Genomic DNA, 19,172 nt, shown 5'->3' with positions numbered 1-19,172 from the left:
GGATGACTTGTCAAATTTCGGGATGAAATTTCTTTCAAGTTGGGGATGATGTGACAACTCGCATTTTAGAACCTTTCGTTGTGCTTTAGGATAAGCTGTATGAGTGTCATGTGATCAAGTGATGTGTTTAATTTCAATATAATGTTACGAGTTGGAATGTTACATATTTATGTGTAATATATAAGTATATATAACTTAGTCGCACAACGTATACTCGATTGCACAACATCCTCCGGGTCGCACATTTATCCACCTTCGCACACTTCCTTATTCCCTGGTTCTTTGGGCTCGGCCCAAAACCCCTCTTGCCGATGCACGACTCAAACGAAGCCCAAAGGCTGGGCCCGAGTCACCTCTTATACGCATACTCATGTGTGATGGGCAGTTCTCATATTCATCAAACACAAACATAATACAAAACCCTAGTGCGCTCTATCTTCTCCTTCGTCGGCAGCCTACTTCCTTTCTACGAAGTTCCTATCCCCTCTTGAAGCTTATCTCTTGTGCCTAGCAACATCCATCTTCTGGTAAGTATAGTTATAATGATTCTAATCTTGTTTGACTATTCTCGGTTACGTGCAAAGTATTGATTTGTATGATATTCATGAAACTGTATGATTAAGGTAAACGTTAACAATTAGGAATGCATGATAGTTGGTGAATTTGTGTGATAAAAACCGGTTAGGTGTGATCTGTTAATGTTCTTGATGCTAAATGATGATAATTAATGGATTATGATACATGGATCGGTGGTATGATTGTAACTAGGATGAGTTCTGAATTACGGGATGAATCTAATATTGCGTGATGCTTGCTGGTGATCAATGGTAAGGGTTAGTTCAAGTCTTAGGGGTCTCATGTTGATGAACAATTGTTGGAGATGATTATGTATTTGATTTGAATGTTGTATTAATTTAGATGATAATGGACAATGATGAATTAATTGAATCGGTGGGAAAAGGAAACAGATCGCGTAAACATGGAATAATAACTGATTGGCTAGAGATTTGATTAGCCAAAATTAATGATAAATTGTAACTGATCGCACAAGTTAATGTAATCGCACAAGCCTACCTGATCTCACAAGAAATCCGAGTCGCACAAGTGCTATGACTCGCACAACATGTAGTCCAAACGCACAAGCACTTTGGCTGGCAAAAGATTAGGCCGGGTGTTGGGTTAAGTCGCACAAGTCTATGTTGGGCCCGACATGAATCGCACAAGCCAGACTCAATCGCACAATCGGGTGGCAGTCGCACAAGCCATTTGGGCTTTGTGCACTGCTGGGCCTTAGCACCATTCGGATCGCACAAGGTCACTTGAGTCGCACAATACATGTGGGCCTGATTTCTTGGGCCGCACATTTGAATACTCGATGTTTAGTCTGTTATGTGATACTTGTTCATGAACCTGTATGCTAACCTGTATTTTATTGAATGATCCTGTGATGCTAGATGTTGATATCACGTGTTAAGTGTTGTTACTGGTTGAACTACGTGGCTAATAAGTAAACAAAACTGACTAGTATTGATACCCATGTTAGGACGTGGTTGGTAGATCAACTGTGAACAAGTAACTTACATTACCGAGCAATCCAAGGTGAGTTCATTCCTCTTGAGCATGTGTCCCGGTGGGTGGGGCAATCATTGGGTATTTCTGGGAGGAATAAGTCATTTGGGTAAAAACTGGAATGTTGGATAATACACTCAATCCCTATCACCATTAAGTCCCATCTTGTTTGTTACCTGAGAGGTAACATGGTATTAGTTGATAGCGCTATTTACGTTTGCCACCCTCACCCCGGACCTGAGAGGACGGGTGTGAACTAATGACCCAGTCATGACCAATGCTTAGATAGGGGCATTGGGGAAGGGCAAAAATAATCTGGAGCCATCTTGTACGGTACTTGAGTTATTATCAACGTTATTATCAATGAACTGAACTAAACACTTGGTAACCAATGTTTTCGTAAAACTATGAACTCATCAGGGTTGTCTAATACACTTGTTGCATGCTCGCAGGTCGTTAGGTACTATGGACAAGGAGCTTGCTATCTGGATGGCTGGAGTGGTCATGGGTCGCACTGCTTGGATCTGCATGATTTGTTTACTAATTTCACATACATTTGGTTTTGAAACATTTAAACAATGTTTCACTATTTTCTTCCGCTGAATATGTTAAACTTGGAATTATGTTATGAATGTTTTATCATGATAAGTGGAAACTTGTTTTATAACTTGATATTGGTTCAATGTGATTGGTGGCTAGATCCTGGTACGTCACACACCTAGCGGGGTTTCCGCATGTGGTATTCTGGGGGTGTGACAGTTTGGTATCAGAGCCACTAGTTATAGTGAACTAGGTTTTAAAACGTTTTTATAAAACCAGACTATAACCGAACAGTTCAGGAAGTGACCATGACACTCAGCTCCAGATTGCAAGGTTCGTCTCTCGTTTACTTATTGCACATCATATTTAGTGAACACTTGAGTATGATATTGCATGAGAATACACACCAAGCACTATAGTACGAGTTCTTATGATTACTAGCATACGCTACGTGATTGATAGTGCGATACTTCCCTAAACCTTCCTGATCTATGTTTTAGTGTTTTCGTCTTGCTACTCAATTTGAGGAACCTTTTAGCACGAATTGGGAGGAGCTGAGACAAACATGCAAATTGCATTGTTATTATGGGTGCACAAATAATAATAATGTGGGGTGCATGTGAGTCCCAGTGAGGCTTAATGAGTGTGAAAGGGGTTCCGCTCTGTTGCCTGGTGTAAACTTAGTAGTCAGTAGAAGTCATCGTGAGGCTTGACTCCTACTTTATCTCGACTCTTAACCTTTTCCCTTTTCTTATATAGAATCAGGAGCGGACGAGGCCATGGGCGTGGTCACATTGCAATGACTCAGGCCGAGTTGACAAACTTGATTAACACACGTGTGGCTGACGCTTTGGCAGCCAATCAAGCTGGTACGATATATGCCAAATACTCTTTATTCTTGTGTTGCGTACTCAACTCTTACTCGTGTGCTGTATTTTCTTTCGTCCTTAGGTCAACAAGCGAATCAGAATCAAAACAACCCGCCTGTTTGCACGTTTAAGACGTTCATGGATTGTAGGCCACAGACGTTCAGTGGGACTGAAGGTGCTGTGGGGCTACTACGTTGGTTTGAGAAGGCGGAATCGGTGTTCGCAATGTGTAACTGTCCTGCTGGGGACAGAGTGAAGTATCTTCAGGCACACTCGAGGATGGTGCCTTAACTTGGTGGAATGCCCAAGTTTAGATGCTGGGTATTGAAATGGCGAATGCGACTACTTGGGATGATTTTAAGGAGTTGATGCGTGAAGAGTACTGTCCACGTGACGAAGTACAGAAACTGGAGAACGAGTACTATGATCTGAAAATGGTGGGGTCTGAGATTGAGGCATACACGAAGCAGTCTCATGAATTAGCTAATATGTGCCCGAACTTATCACGTCCCCCACACCGAAGAATTGAACTGTACATCAAAGGATTAGCCCCGCAGGTTAAGGGCTTGGTTACTGCAGCGAACCTCAACAACTTACCTCAGATCATCCGCTTAGCTCACAAGATCACAGATCAGGAGGTGGGGCGTGGCTCGCTACCACCGCGTGTTTCTACTACTGCTGCAGCTACTACTCCTACTACTGACAGCAAACGCAAATGGAATGATGTGGACAAGGTGTCCAACTCGAATCAGTCACAGAAGAAGCCAGAAAACAGTATCAACCGGAGTTTTAGATAGTCATCATCTGTGAACCAAAATCAGAGCAACAATTCAAATCAGGGCTCTTACGCAGGAAAGCAACCTAAGTGTAACAAGTGCAACTTTCATCATCATGGGCCGTGCACCCGGGTATGTCACAGGTGTAACAAGGTGGGCCATATGGCTAGAGACTGTAGGGTCTCACTCCTAAGGCAGCAGCAACATCAACCCCCACAGCAACAACAGTCACAACAGAAGGAGAGGCAACAGCCTCAACAGAATCAGGGAAATCGTAAGGGGTGTTTTTAGTGTAGTGACGAGGGTCATTTCAGGCGGGATTGCCCTCAACTGAATCAGAATGCTGGTAATAACAATAACAACACTGGGAACAACAACAATGGAAACAATGGTGGGAACGGTGCGCGTGGGAGAGTGTTTACCATTGGTGCTGGGGAAGCTCGCAATGATAGCAACGTTGTGACCGGTACGTTCTCTGTGAACAATATATTTGCTTCTGTTTTATTTGACTCTGGTGCTGATTGGAGTTATGTGTCATTGGAGTTCAGTCGTAAGTTAGGATTGAGTCCTGCACCTCTTGTAAACAAACATGTTGTAGAATTAGCTGATGGCAAAATGATTGAAGCTTCACATGTTCATTTTGGCTGTAAACTCGATCTTATGGGTCAAGTGTTCGACATTAACCTACCCCCCGTTACTCTTGGAAGTTTTGATGTGGCCGTTGGCATGGATTGGTTGTCTAAGCATCAAGCGGAAATTCTCTATAAAGAGAAAATCGTGCGTACTCCTCTCCCTAGTGGAGAATCTTTGTTAGTTCAGGGTCACCGTAGTGGTGCAATGGTGGTATCATCTCAGCCATCAAAGCCCAGAAGTGTCTACGAAAGGGCTACCCTGCCATTTTAGCTCTTGTTACTGATACTCAACCTGAAGAAAGAAAGATTGAAGACCTTCCAGTTGTTCGCGAGTTTTCTGATATGTTTCCTGAAGAGCTTCCTGGTTTACCTCTACACCGTCAGGTGGAATTCAGATCGACCTCATACCAGGAGCATCCCCAATAGCTCGTGCTCCTTATTGTCTTGCACCAGGAGAGTTGCAAGAGTTGTCAAATCAACTCCAAGAACTGTTGGATAGAGGTTTTATCTGACCCAGTTCTTCGCCTTGGGGAGCCCCAGTTTTGTTTGTGAAGAAGAAAGACGGGTCCTTTCGTATGTCTATAGATTATCGAGAACTCAACAAGGTGATAGTCAAGAACCGTTATCCTTTACCACGTATCGACGATCTGTTTGACCAGTTGCAAGGGTCAAGTTTCTACTCAAAGATCGATTTAAGATCGGGCTATCATCAGATGAGAGTCCGAGAGGAGGATGTCCCTAAGACAGCTTTTTGAACGCGGTATGGCCCTTATGAGTTTCTGGTTATGCCATTTGGGTTGACAAACGCACCAGCGGTTTTCATGGACCTCATGAACCGTGTGTGCAAACCGTATCTCGACGATTTCGTCATTGTGTTTATCGACGACATCTTGATTTACTCTAAGAGCAAGGAGGACCACGAGCGGCACTTGCGTCTTATCTTGGAGCTCCTGAGGAAGGAGCAACTCTTTGCTAAATTCTCTAAGTGTGATTTCTGGATTCGAGAAGTACACTTCCTTGGTCAAATTGTTAACAAAATGGGGATTCACGTGGATCCTGCAAAAATCGATGCTATCAGAAATTGGGTGTCACCGAAGAATCCTTCGGAGGTGCAATAATTTCTCGGTCTCGCTGGGTACTATCGTAGATTTATTAAGGATTTCTCAAAGATCTCTCAACCTCTTACCTCGTTGACACAGAAAGGTGTGGTATATTCTTGGGGAGCGAAACAGGAAGATGCTTTCCAACTCTTGAAACAAAAACTTTGTAGTGCACCAATCTTGACTTTACCAGAGGGTACTGAGGATTTTGTGGTGTACTGTGATGCTTCTATTCAGGGTCTCGGTTGTGTGCTAATGCAACGCGAAAAGGTGATAGCTTACGCTTCTCGACAGTTGAAGGTTCATGAGAAGAATTACACGACTCGCGACTTAGATTTGGGGGTCATGGTCTTTGCGTTAAAAATCTAGAGGCATTACTTGTACGATACTAAATGCACTATTTATACCGACCACAAGAGCCTTCAGCATATCTTTGATCAGAAGGAGTTGAATATGCGACAGCGTCGCTGGGTAGAACTCTTGAACGACTACGACTGTGCAATCAAGTATCAACCAGGTAAAGCTAATGTTGTAGCTGATGCCCTTAGTCGAAAGGAAACGAAACCCAAGCGTGTATGAGCTTTACAGCTCACTATTCACTCAAACCCTCCAGATCAAATACGTTCGGCTCAGACTGAGGTGTTGAAGGAAGAAAACATGGAAGCTGAATATTTGCGGGGCATGGAGAAACGACTCGTGGAGAGGTCAGATGACATCTATTATTTTATGGAACGGATATGGGTTCCTTTGTTTGGAAATCTTAGGGAGCTTGTGATGGATGAAGCGCACAAGTCTTGATACTCTATTCACCCAGGTTCGGATAAGATGTTTCAGGACCTCAAAGTTTTGTATTGGTGGCCGAAGATGAAAGCTCAAATTGCGACGTATGTGAGTAAATGCTTGACTTGTTCGAAAGTCAAGGTGGAATACCAGAAACCGTCTAAATTGCACTAGCAACCAGAGATACCAATGTGGAAGTGGGAGCAAATCGCTATGGATTTCGTCACTGGTCTGCTAAGAACTCAAAACGGAAACGATACCATCTGGGTGATCGTTGACCATCTCAAGAAATCTACGCACTTCCTTGCGATAAAGGAAACTGATAAGTTCTCTCAACTTGCTGCTGTTTATCTGAAGGAAGTGGTTTCTAGGCACGGGGTGCCAACCTCTATTATCTCTGATCGTGATCCGCGTTTCATATCTGATTTGTGGCAATCAATGCATAAATCGTTCGGCTCATGTCTCGACATGAGCACTGCTTATCACACACAGACGGATGGTCAAAGCGAACGAACCATCCAAACACTTGAAGACATGCTTCAAGTATGTGTGATCGATTTTGGTAAAGGGTGGGAGAAACACTTGTCGTTGATAGAGTTCTCTTACAACAACAGTTACCATACTAGCATTCAGGCAGCTCCGTTTGAGGCATTGTATGGATGGAAATGTCGTTCCCTCTTTGTTAGGCTGAGGTGGGAGATAGCCAGATCACAGGTCCGGAACTTGTGCTTGAAACTTCTGAGAAGATTGTCCAGATCAGAAATCGTATGGCAGTAGCGCGCGACCGTCAGAAAAGCTACGCTGAAAAGCGTAGGAAACCCTTGGAGTTCGCTGTAGGCGATTGCGTTATGTTGAAAGTCTCGCCCTGGAAGGGTGTGGTGCGCTTTGGGAAGCGCGGCAAGCTTAATCCTCGTTATGTAGGGCCATTCAAAATCCTGGAGCGAATTGGTAAAGTGGCCTACAGGCTCGAATTACCTGCTGAGTTGGGTAACGTTCATGATGTCTTCTATGTCTCACAGTTAAAGAAGTGTTTGTTCGATGAAACACTTGTGGTACCACTTCAAGAACTGAAAATCGATGACAAATTGCAGTTTGTCGAAGAACCCATCAAAATCATGGTTTGGGAAGTTAAGGTTCGTAAGCATAGTCGAATTCCGATTGTGAGAGTCCGTTGGAATTCAAGACATGGACCACAGTTCACGTGGGAACGCGAGGATCAGATGAAGCTCAAGTACCCTCACTTATTACCAACTGACCAATCTAAATCTGATGCAACTGGTGAATTTCGGGGCGAAATTCCCTTTCAGTTTGGGGATGATGTGGCACCTGCAGAAAATCCACAGTCATCCTGATTTAACATCTTGCCACTTTGGATGACTTGTCAAATTTCGGGATGAAATTTCTTTCAAGTTGGGGATGATGTGACAACTCGCATTTTAGAACCTTTCGTTGTGCTTGAGGATAACCTGTATGAGCGTTATGTGATCAAGTGATGTGTTTAATTTCAATATAATGTTACGAGTTGGAATGTTACATATTTATGTGTAATATATAAGTATATATAACTTAGTCGCACAACGTATACTCGATCGCACAACATCCTCCGGGTCGCACATTTATCCACCTTCGCACACTTCCTTGTTCCCTGGTTCTTTGGGCTCGGCCCAAAACCCCTCTTGCCGATGCACGACTCAAACGAAGCCCAAAGGCTGGGCCCGAGTCACCTCTTATACGCATACTCATGTGTGATGGGCAGTTCTTATATTCATCAAACACAAACATAATACAAAACCCTAGTGCTCTCTATCTTCTCCTTCGTCGACAGCCTACTTCCTTTCTTCGAAGTTCCTATCCCCTCTTGAAGCTTATCTCTTGTGCCTAGCAACATCCATCTTCTGGTAAGTATAGTTATAATGATTCTAATCTTGTTTGACTATTCTCGGTTACGTGCAAAGTATTGATTTGTATGATATTCATGAAACTGTATGATTAAGGTAAACGTTAACAAATAGGAATACATGATAGTTGGTGAATTTGTGTGATAAAAACCGATTAGGTGTGATCTATTAATGTTCTTGATGCTAAATGATGATAATTAATGGATTATGATACATGGATCAGTGGTATGATTGTAACTAGGATGAGTTCTGAATTACGGGATGAATCTAATATTGCGTGATGCTTGCTGGTGATCAATGGTAAGGGTTAGTTCATGTCTTAGGGGTCTATGTTGACGAACAATTGTTGGAGATGATTATGTATTTGATTTAAATGTGGTATTAATTTAGATGATAATGGACAATGATGAAATAATTGAATCGGTGGGAAAAGGAAATATATTGTGTAAACATGGAATAATAACTGATTGGCTAGAGATTTGATTAGCCGAAATTAATGATAAATTGTAACTGATCGCATAAGTTAATGTAATCGCACAAGCCTACCTGATCGCATAAGAAATCCGAGTCGCACAAGTACTATGACTCGCACAACATGTAGTCCAAACGCATAAGCACTTGGGCTGACTAAAGATTGGGCCGGGTGTTGGGTTAAGTCGCACAAGTCTATGTTGGGCCCGGCATGAATCGCAAAAGCCGGACTCAATCGCACAATCTGGTGGTAGTCGCACAAGCATTTTGGGCTTTGTGCACTGCTGGGCCTTAGCACCATTCGGATCGCACAAGGTCACTTGAGTCGCACAAGACATGTGGGCCTGATTTCTTGGGCCGCACATTTGAATACTCGATGTTTAGTCTGTTACGTGATACTTGTTCATGAACCTGTATGCTAACCTGTATGTTATTGAATGATCCTGTGATGCTAGATGTTGATATCACGTGTTAAGTGTTGTTACTTGTTGAATTACGTGGCTAATAAGTAAACAAAACTGACTAGTATTGATACCCATGCTAGGACGTTGTTGGTAGATCAACTGTGAACAAGTAATTTACATTACCGAGCAATCCAAGGCGAGTTCATTCCTCTTGAGCATGCGTCCTGGTGGGTGGGACAATCATTGGGTATTCCTGAGAGGAATAAGTCATTTGGGTAAAAACTGGAATGTTGGATAATACACTCAATCCCTATCACCATTAAGTCCCATCTTGTTTGTTACCTGAGAGGTAACAGGGTATTTGTTGATAACGGTATTTAGGTTTGGCACCCTCACCCCATACCTGAGAGGACGGGTGTGAACTAATGACCCAGTCATGACCGATGCTTACATAGGGGCATTGGGGAAGGGCAAAAATAATCTGGAGCCATCTTGTACGGTACTCGAGTTATTATCAACGTTATTATCAATGAACTGAACTAAACACTTGGTAACCAATGTTTTCGTAAAACTATGAACTCACCAGCGTTGTCTGATACACTTGTTGCATGCTCGCAGGTCGTTAGGTACTATGGACAAGGAGCTTGCTATCTGGATGGCTGGAGTGGTCATGGGTCGCACTGCTTGGATATGCATGATTTGTTCACTAATTTCACATACATTTGGTTTTGAAACTTTTAAACAATGTTTCACTATTTGCTTCTGCTGAATATGTTAAACTTGGAATTATGTTATGAATGTTTTATCATGATAAGTGGAAACTTGTTTTATAACTTGATCTTGGTTCAATGTGATTGGTGGCTAGATCCTGGTACGTCACACACCTAGCGGGGTTTCCACATGTGGTATTCTGGGGGTGTGACATAACTACTGCTGAAGAAAGAAGTCCCCAGTACCAAGAAAAAGGGGCATTAGTGGATGAACCATTAGAGACTTCTCCTGGTCCAACTGCTGATACAACCACTGCTGGTCGGAAATCAGATGATCCCATTAAATTGGGTGATGGTTTAAAATATCAGGATTTGACGGAGAGAGTTACCTATCTTGAAACATCTGTGGAAGATATCAAAAATATGCTGCAACAGTTGTTACAATCCTCAAAGTCTAATTCACTGCTTCATCATCAGCTACCACAACAAGTGAGCTATGGCAACTTCTACAACCTCTGTTTCATCAATAAAGAAAATATGCTGATCAACAACATGAAATTCAGCTACAAATGTTCAAAAATGTGATGGAAGCAAGGTATAAGGATACTCAAGCTGACATTAAAGCCGTCAAAGCTGATTTACTTCAAACCACTGGTACTTCTCCTCCTACAATTGTCTATGTAGAAAACCCTGATGATGCCAAAAGGGGGGAGAAGGGAAAGAAAGGAAAGGATGGTTTGTATGTAGAACCTGATCCAAAGGCTAAACCTGTTGTAGAAATTCCAAGGCCAGATGGTACAAAGAAGGTTGATGTGACTCTCAATGCCTTTGCTGAACAAAAAGCAAACAGAAAAGAGAGAATGGAACGAAAGGGTTCTAAAGAATTGAAAAAGAAAAGGAAGTTCTGATGGCAAAGGAAGAGCATGGTACTTCAAAAAGAATAAGAACTACCAGAAAGGTCAGCGAACCCACTTCCACACCTGTTATATCAACAGTTGTTGATACATCAGTGGTTGATACATCAATGGTTGATACGTCACCTTCTGAAATCCCCAAAAGTTCCTCACCTCAAACCACAAAGCCAACAGATGTTGAGCACCTGTTATATCAACAGCTGTTGATACATCAGGGGTTTCAACAGTTGTTGTCACAACCAATGCTGTTGTCACTTTACCAACCACCACTCAATCCACAAATCCAACTCCAAGTTCAACACCTCCAACCACACCAAAAATCAAAAGAAGGAGGATAACAAATGTCATACTTGAAGATGACACTGTACCTTCTCCACTTCCAATATCTTCACAACCTCTAATCCTATCAAGTGTGCAAAAACCTACTTCAACTGCTTCATTTCTAACCCCTGACCAAACTACTGCCTTGGTTCCTTTGAGTGTGAAATTTCCTCTGGATCTTCCAGCAGTTAGGGAGGAGATCAAATCCTTCTATTCTGAAAATGATCCTGAAAAGAGGAATCTTCCATCTCTTCAAGGGTATCCTTTGCCAAAGAACATTGATGAATTACCTTCAATTGAAAGCCAAACAAGCAGAGGATATCTCAAAAAGAGACACAAAAGGAAAATCTGATAAAGAAATACAGAGAAATCTGCAATATTTGCTCAGCTAAGTTAGAACATTAGAGCAGTTTTCAAAAGATCTTTGTCAGCAGTTATTAGAAAGAGATAATGAAAGCCTAAGAAAAGATTACATTGACCACATCATACAAAACAAGAAATACAAGGCAGAAAGGTATCAATTCAAAGACTGGACCATAAGTGAGCTCAAGTAAGAAATTGCAAGAATACAAAAGATGCTTGAAGACTCAACAATAAAACCAACCCCACTAGTTTGGTCCAAGTATAAAAAGAATGTACCTGAAAGGGCTTTAAAATTGAAGAGAATGACGGAAGAGCTTATAACTGCAAATTATGGCTCAAGGAATCAAATCACAAGGTGGACAGAGATTAAAGTGATAGAGACATACAAAAAAAATGGAAGAAAGAAGAAAGAAAGATCCCTCTGTTCCTGAAAAGCCAGATTATCCAGCATCAGAGGTTTCAATCTAACATACCGTACCAACTAAAAGATCTGCTAAACCCACTGTTCCATTTGCTGTTGTTGTCTATTAAACAAAGAGGCAAAAACAGATGGATGAAGAAGAAGAGGCGCAACAAGAATCCGAATATTTTAAAGTGGCCATCAAGCAGATGTTGGTAGAAAATCCTGACTCAGCAAAGCTACAAGAAATAGCCAAAGGTCTGAACAACCAAAGGTGAACCACTGCCCAAGAACAATAGTAGTTCAACATCAACAACAGATATTGCATCAGTGTGTTAACAGTGTTTATATGTAACAATATTTATGCAGTAAAATACACTTTGAGTGTTTTTTACCCGTTTAATATATTATCCTTTAAGTTAATTTTCTTTTCGAGTTGTCCCATCTAAGATAAAACACATGATTAAATCATATGGTCAAATTGTTAAGGGTTTTGATGATTTAAGATGCTAAATGTGTGTCATCTATTAGCTAATTATTTGTAATTTATGTTAACAGTGTTTACATGTTAACAGATGTTGACCAAAAGTCAAACAGATGTTGACCAATAGTCAAACAGATGTACACCTTAAACAGATGTTTGGTTTAAGGCCAAATATTTGTTTATGGGCAAACATCTGTTTAAGTTCAAACATTTGTTTAAGGCCGAACATCTGTTTAAGTCCAAACAACTGATAAAGAAGGCCAAACATCTGTTTAAGCCCCAACATTTGTTTAAGTCAAAACAGATGTCTAAACATCTGTTCAAAACACTGTTCAATCTAACATGGGTTTCCATCCAACTGTTGACCAAAAGTCAAACAGATGTTCAAACCACTGATTGAGTTATTCAAATTTCTGTTGAATAGAAAATGACATGTTGACCAAAACTCAAACAGATGTTGACCAAAAGTCAAACAGATGTTGACCAAAAACTAAATGGGATGATCCGACCCGGTTACATGAAATATATTTAAACCTTCTAACTTTTTCAAGATCCTCACAAAATCTCGGTTCCTTTCTCTCTCCACGTATCTTTGTATACTTTCTCCAAGAAACTCTCTCATCTTCTTCGATTTCTTCCGATCTTCATCAATATCATCTTGGATAATAACAAATGTATTATTAAATAATCTGATTTGTTTTGTACTTTTTCATGTTTATTCTTTTAGTTTTGAATTCCATAGCCGATTATGGTTCTTGGTGTTTTAATGAAGAAGTTGTAATCGACGATGGTGTATTCATGTATCTCCCTGCTTGTTTTCCGATCCATTGTTGGTTATGATTGCATTTATTGTTGCGGCTTATACTCGAACAACTTCTGATAGTCCTAATTGCTTTTTATATCCGATTACTATGTAGTTATAATGCATGTTATGATAGACATATATGATTCTAAAAAAAGTGATATGCATTTGGTGTATCTACCATTTGTCTTATACATTGTTGATTTTATTGGATTTCACTTTGCTCATGTATTTGTCTTATTCTGATGTATGATATAAAATTTCGATCTTTACTGTTGTATTCTCATTTGTATTTGTAAAGTTATTTGTAAAGTTGTTCATGTGATTATAATGTATGATATAAAATTTCAATCTTTACTGATGTATTGTCATGTTTATTTGTAAAGTTGTTTATAAAGTTGTTCATGTAACGATGTTATTCTGAAGTATAATATAAATTTCCGATTTTAACTGATGTATTCTCATGTGTATTTGTAACGTTGAACTTATTTTGATTAGTAGTTGGTATACTGTTTTTAAGTTTTTGTTAGGTACAGACACAAGTCACTATCCTATCTTTCTATACAATTTATAAAGCTGATGATCCTCCATGTCTATTTGTGATACTTAATCAGAAAAGTAGGTTTTAAGTTTTAATTATATGATTTGCTGTAAAAAATATATATATTTCGATATGATAAGAAAATACATGTATTCTCACCTTTTCGATGTTGTCTATTGTTATATTGATATATATTAGTTGTATCATCTTTTATTTAGATGTATTGCATACCTTAATGGATTGTATTCATTTGTTTTTTAATGTTATTGATTTTGATTCTATATAATTGATACTGTTACATTTTTACGTGACAATGATTTATGGATTTCCGTGTTACCTTAAAGACAGTAAAAGGAAATGTTTGGTTAGGAATTTTATCTGATCTTACTTTAACACTTAATTTTAATTTTTTCGTATGATATCTAGCAATAAAAGTGTTTTATTTATTTATGCTTAGATTTTGCCAAAACAGTATGAAAAATGGATTCAACAGTTAAATTATCTAACTGGAAATACAAACATCCGGACCACAACTGGAAACGTTTTTAAAGTCAAGATCTATCCTCTAAGCAATAGCAGATATTATTTCTATAATGGTTGGTGTCAGTTGGTAGATAGTTTGAAAATACCTTCAAATTCATGGTTTATATTTCACTATGAAGAAGCATTAGAAAGTTTCAGAATATTATATTTTTATCAAGACATTTCTCTTGCTCCTTGTGATGATTTTTACTACAAACCATCTGGTAACAAAGATTATGTGGTATGTAACTTCGAACAATATTCATCATGTATTTTTTTTGGAGATACAGTTATTTAATTGTTGTTTTTTATTTATTTACTTAATTTTCTGATATATTTTTACTAATATACTATATAATGTGTTTTATTCGGATTGTAGAGTATTAATCTTTCTTTTGTTCATCACAAGATGTTAAACACTATTCCTTCATATCTGGTTCTTATTAAAGGATATGGAAAGCAGAACTGGTCTGTACGGATGGAAGATATCAACAATGAACTTTACATAACTACCGGATGGAAGCAGATAAAGAATGACTTGTCAATAACTGCTGATCATCTGATTGTCTTTGAGATGATAGATCTTCAGACTTTTCATATCACGGTTTTCAATTGTGCTACCTGCGATTTAGTGCTTCCACCGGAGGTCTGTGCTATTGTTAAAGAAAAGGTGGTAGAAGAGATTAAGTTGAGTTCAGATACTGAAGCTGTACAGGACATCATTAATGTCAATGAAGGTGGTGTGGTTGTTGTGAATGAAGATAATCAGATCGTACCTATTTCTTTCCGTGTGGACGGTCATTTTGTAAGTTTGTGATGATAAGTTTACTAATATATAATACTTTAGTTAGATTTTAAAGATGTGTTAATTCTTTGTTTATTGAATTGTTCGTTGTTTGTTACATCGCCTTTTTAAAAAAAACAGGCTGAAGATCTCGGACTGAATCGTAAGATGGGTTTGAAGATTGTGGACGCGGCAGGTGATGTTTGGAATGTTCAAGTTGCTATAGGTTCATCTCGAGGCCAACCAAGATATTATGTGCAAGGAATGAGAAAGTTTGTGAAGGATAAAGGCATGGCTCTAGGTCAAGCATTTACACTTAACTTTGTGAAAGGTAAAAAGCTTTTTTTTGTTCGGATGAATGTTCATGGGATTGAAGAAGGAAAATGTAGAAGGATAGATGGAACCATGTTTTTGGGTTGTAGTTGTTCGCTTTTAGAAACTGATGGTAGACTTGTTTGTTTAGTTTTGAAGTTGTGGTTCTAAAACTAGATATGTAGATGTAAATTATTGGATCCATGTCTAACGGAAACAGTGCGACCAGACAGTCCTGAATTTTGTAATGACCGTTTTATAAAGTCAGAAACTTGCAGCCGTTAATCTTAGTTTTAAAACTGGTATTGATGTTGGTGAATTTTGAGACACTGGTATAACCACACATCTAAGCAAAGAAACTTCAAGAAACAAATTCAGTAAGATATTACCGGCGATGTAAGCTAAAGACAGTATACTCAGTTACTCGCTTGAAACGATTCCTTAATAAAAAAATATAGTATAAACTAATAGCAAAATCATGTTCAAAGTTATAAGCCCTATTCTTTGACAATGATAAGTTGGTTAATTATGCCATTAAAGGAATAAAAACATCGAGTTCTATTCTCTGATAATCATTTCAAGCAAATAGAAACACATACAGTTTCGATTATATTAAGAAACATATCGCCTTTTGTCGGGACTTGTGTCCACAATTTCCAAACTAAAACTGAAATTGATCAAATGAGACATGTTAAATATGTATAAGAAATCATGTACGTGTCACTTCGTTTGACTTTTGGTCAACATCTGCTTGACTTTTGGTCAACATCTGTTTGACTTTTGGTCAACATCTCATTTAGTATTCAATAGACGTTTGAATAACTCAAACAATGGTTTTAACATCTGTTTGACTTTGGTCAACAGTTGACGGAAACCCATGTTAGGTTGAACAGTGTTTTGAAGAGGAAAATAGTGCTAAAATATAAGAAGACAGTGGATCTGGTTAAACATCTGTTTCACTTTTGGTCAACAACTGTTTGACTTTTGGTCAACATCTGTTTGCCGATTAGATTGGGTGTTAAATTATAGTTCTTTAAGTCATTATTTTGTTTTCTTGAATTCTATGTAATTTTGTAAAGAAATACAAGAACAAACATTTTTACAAAATCCTAAATCACCCAATCACGTAAGTGCATTGAAGTAAAAGTGGAATTGATGTTATTCATGTGGTCATGTTGCTCTTTTGTTTGACCTCTAATATGGGTTCATGATCTAATCCGGTGATGTGAAGACATTGTTGTTGAATCCAATAAGATGCTTGATGTAATAAGGTCGTATTAATAACAAATAATAATTAATATAACTAAGTTTCCTAAGCCTAGGAAGCAATCCCGGGTAATAACCTAGTATATATATATATATATATATATATATATATATATATATAGGGGACCGCTAGAATGAGAACCACCTCGAGTTGTAAGAACCGCGAGAACTACACCCCACGGAGGGGCGTTCGGCGCGATTTTTTTTTTACAAGTAGATGTGTGCATTATAAACACGGCCGTAAAAAATCACGGCGAACGCCCCTCCGTGGGGTGTAGTTTTTTACACCTCAAGTTTGATGTTTTTTAATTTTTTTTTCTTTTTTCTTTTTTTTTCACCAAACTTGAGGTGTAAAAAACTACACCCCACGGAGGGGCGTTCGCCGTGATTTTTTACGGCCGTGTTTATAATGCACACATCTACTTGTAAAAAAAAAATCGCGGCGAACGCCCCTCCGTGGGGTGTAGTTCTCGCGGTTCTTACAACTCGAGGTGGTTCTCATTCTAGCGGCTCCCTATATATATATATATATATATATATATATATATATATATATATATATATAAACACTAGATATTTGATTAAAGATAGTTATTATATCGTTAACTAAAGGAAACTAATATGAAGTTAATTATGATGTTTGATGTTACTTATAATTTTCGAAAAATAATTTTGTATTATGGATAGTTATTAGATCATTAAACTGTTGAGATCTTAAGCGACTTTATTATTTTAGACAACTAGATTAATTAATCGTTTCAGTTTATATCTATCAATTTTTGAATTTAAAATTCTACACCAAAAATGATTTTATAGCCATTTAGTATCCAATTAAAATCAATCATATATTTACACATTCAAAGATCTAATATTGGTTATGATTTGTTAAATACCATATTATATCAATATAGCCGAATGTATTCAAGTAATTATTTTCTTTTCTTCTTATTTCAATTTATATAAAGACTTATTTTAGCTCTTTACATATGTTTATGTATATTTTGTAGATATGGCAACTAACTTCAACATATTTTCTTATGAATGGGTCGATTTCAGTCATGTTTTATCTATAACAGGTTAAATAGTTAAATATTAAATAAAAGTAGTCTAAAACAAGAAGATAGGTTAGTTGAAAGTCGCCCTAAGTTTAAATTTAATACAAATAAATTAATTTAGATTGTTATATTATAATCAAAATAAAACATATTTTTACTCGTATTTTTTCTCTCTTTTGCTGGCCAGAAAAAAAAAGTAATTTGTTGCACTACGCGTCATAATTCTGTAAGCTTTTTCATTATGATCAACAATAGGAAGGAGAAAAACTCTATTCACTGGCTAAATGTTAGTGCATATTCTATGTGTCCGCACTGTACGAATAAATTAGATATAGCGTGTTTTGAATAATGTATAGTTGAGAGTAAGATACAAACACATGACACTTTGGAGAGAACTAGTGATGTTTTGAACGGATGAGTCACCCGCACGGATGAGTCATCTGTTCCAAACGGAAAATCATGTCTATAAATAAGGAATCATGTGTTTGTAGTTGATAAGTTTTGGGGAAAGGCTGGAGAGACCTCAGATTTCTCTCCAGCTTGTAAAACGATGTATGCTCTTTCGGTATTAATGGAAGTTTTCTATGTTTGATTATTCTTACGAGATTTCTACTAAACTAGCTTTATCTTATCCAAACTTCCGTCTAAACCCACCGGATCCTGGACTTTCAGTTGGTATCAGAGCTACTGTACTGATTTTATCGATCTAACAGTTGATTGAATCACCTACGGTGCCGATTTAATCCATCTAGCGTCTGCCTGTTGAAGTTGTTAAGAGAGCAAATCTTGCTAATAATTTGCATTCTTTGAGTGTTCAAAACATGGCCGGAGTTGTGGAGGTTTATGACGTCAAGATGGAGCTAAACGGTGGGAAGTTACGTTATGCGATGGATGATTGGCAGAAGTTCATGTCTGATAATAAGTTGAAGTTTGGTGATATGCTGCACTTTACTTACGTTACTTCCCAGCAAAAGATCGTCCTAACTGACGTTATGCTGGTGTAAGCAAGACGTGTGCATTTTTTTGTTTTTTTATAACCCAACTGGTGTGTTAAGATGCAGGTTGAATGTACTGGTGGTTTGTTTTCATGGTGTTGTTTTTAAACATAATGATCTAGTCTATGGTTTTTGACGTAGATGGTTGATATGGTACAAAACATGTTGTTACATAACAATTGTCGTATTCATCTAATTAAATTAAAATCTTATAATAGCATAACTTAAATTTCAGTTTCATCGTAAATAGATTAGTAAACTATTTTTGAAACTTAAACCTCTCTATTCAGTATTATATAAACATATTTATTAATTACAAAATAATTTTCCATAAAAAAAACATAGATTACCTAATAATTCGTTAGTTGATGATTGTCTTTTCAACTGGTCAAAAAAACGAATTCAAGTTTATTGGTTACGAAGCTCCATAAAAAGTCCATACGTATAGTTTCTTTATGATCAGTTTAAACGTAATTTTTTTTTTTAAAATAAAAAACATATCATTTATCAATACCGCGAAATTCAAGGGTATTAGCACTAGTATTATATAATATTAAACTTATAATGAATATTAGCTTAAAGTTCTTTGAAATGTTAAATTATTTAAAATATGCTATAAAGGTATTATCAAACCATGACATTTATGTTGGTTTACGATTTGTTC

The 19,172-nt window shown here is 38.0% G+C and overlaps 1 protein-coding gene across 1 annotated transcript; it reads left to right on the top strand.

Moving 5' to 3' along the window:
* The first annotated feature begins 11,896 nt into the window (after window positions 1–11,896).
* On the top strand, window positions 11,897–18,517 carry LOC110882049 (B3 domain-containing protein REM10-like). Its single transcript, XM_022130149.1, has 8 exons — window positions 11,897–12,005; window positions 12,959–13,023; window positions 14,182–14,337; window positions 14,476–14,901; window positions 15,022–15,211; window positions 17,466–17,534; window positions 18,005–18,078; window positions 18,266–18,517. Exons 1-8 carry the CDS (start codon window positions 11,897–11,899, stop codon window positions 18,515–18,517), a joined length of 1,341 nt encoding a protein of 446 aa, XP_021985841.1.
* Window positions 18,518–19,172: the final 655 nt, after the last annotated feature.

Source organism: Helianthus annuus, chromosome 10 (genome assembly GCF_002127325.2).
Source record: "Helianthus annuus cultivar XRQ/B chromosome 10, HanXRQr2.0-SUNRISE, whole genome shotgun sequence".
NCBI classification, from domain to species: Eukaryota; Viridiplantae; Streptophyta; class Magnoliopsida; order Asterales; family Asteraceae; genus Helianthus; species Helianthus annuus.
The sequence above is the reverse complement of the archived record's forward strand: the minus strand, read 5'-3'. Positions and strand labels throughout refer to the sequence as shown.

Excerpts from the sequence above, each read along its gene's own strand:
- LOC110882049 (XM_022130149.1), top strand. The coding sequence starts at position 11,897 with ATGGATGAAGAAGAAGAGGCGCAACAAGAATCCGAATATTTTAAAGTG. Across the intron at positions 13,024-14,181 it reads AAGTTGTAATCGACGATGGT|TTGGTAGATAGTTTGAAAAT; the intron begins GTATTCATGTAT and ends GGTTGGTGTCAG. Across the intron at positions 15,212-17,465 it reads TACACTTAACTTTGTGAAAG|ATATGGCAACTAACTTCAAC; the intron begins GTAAAAAGCTTT and ends TATATTTTGTAG.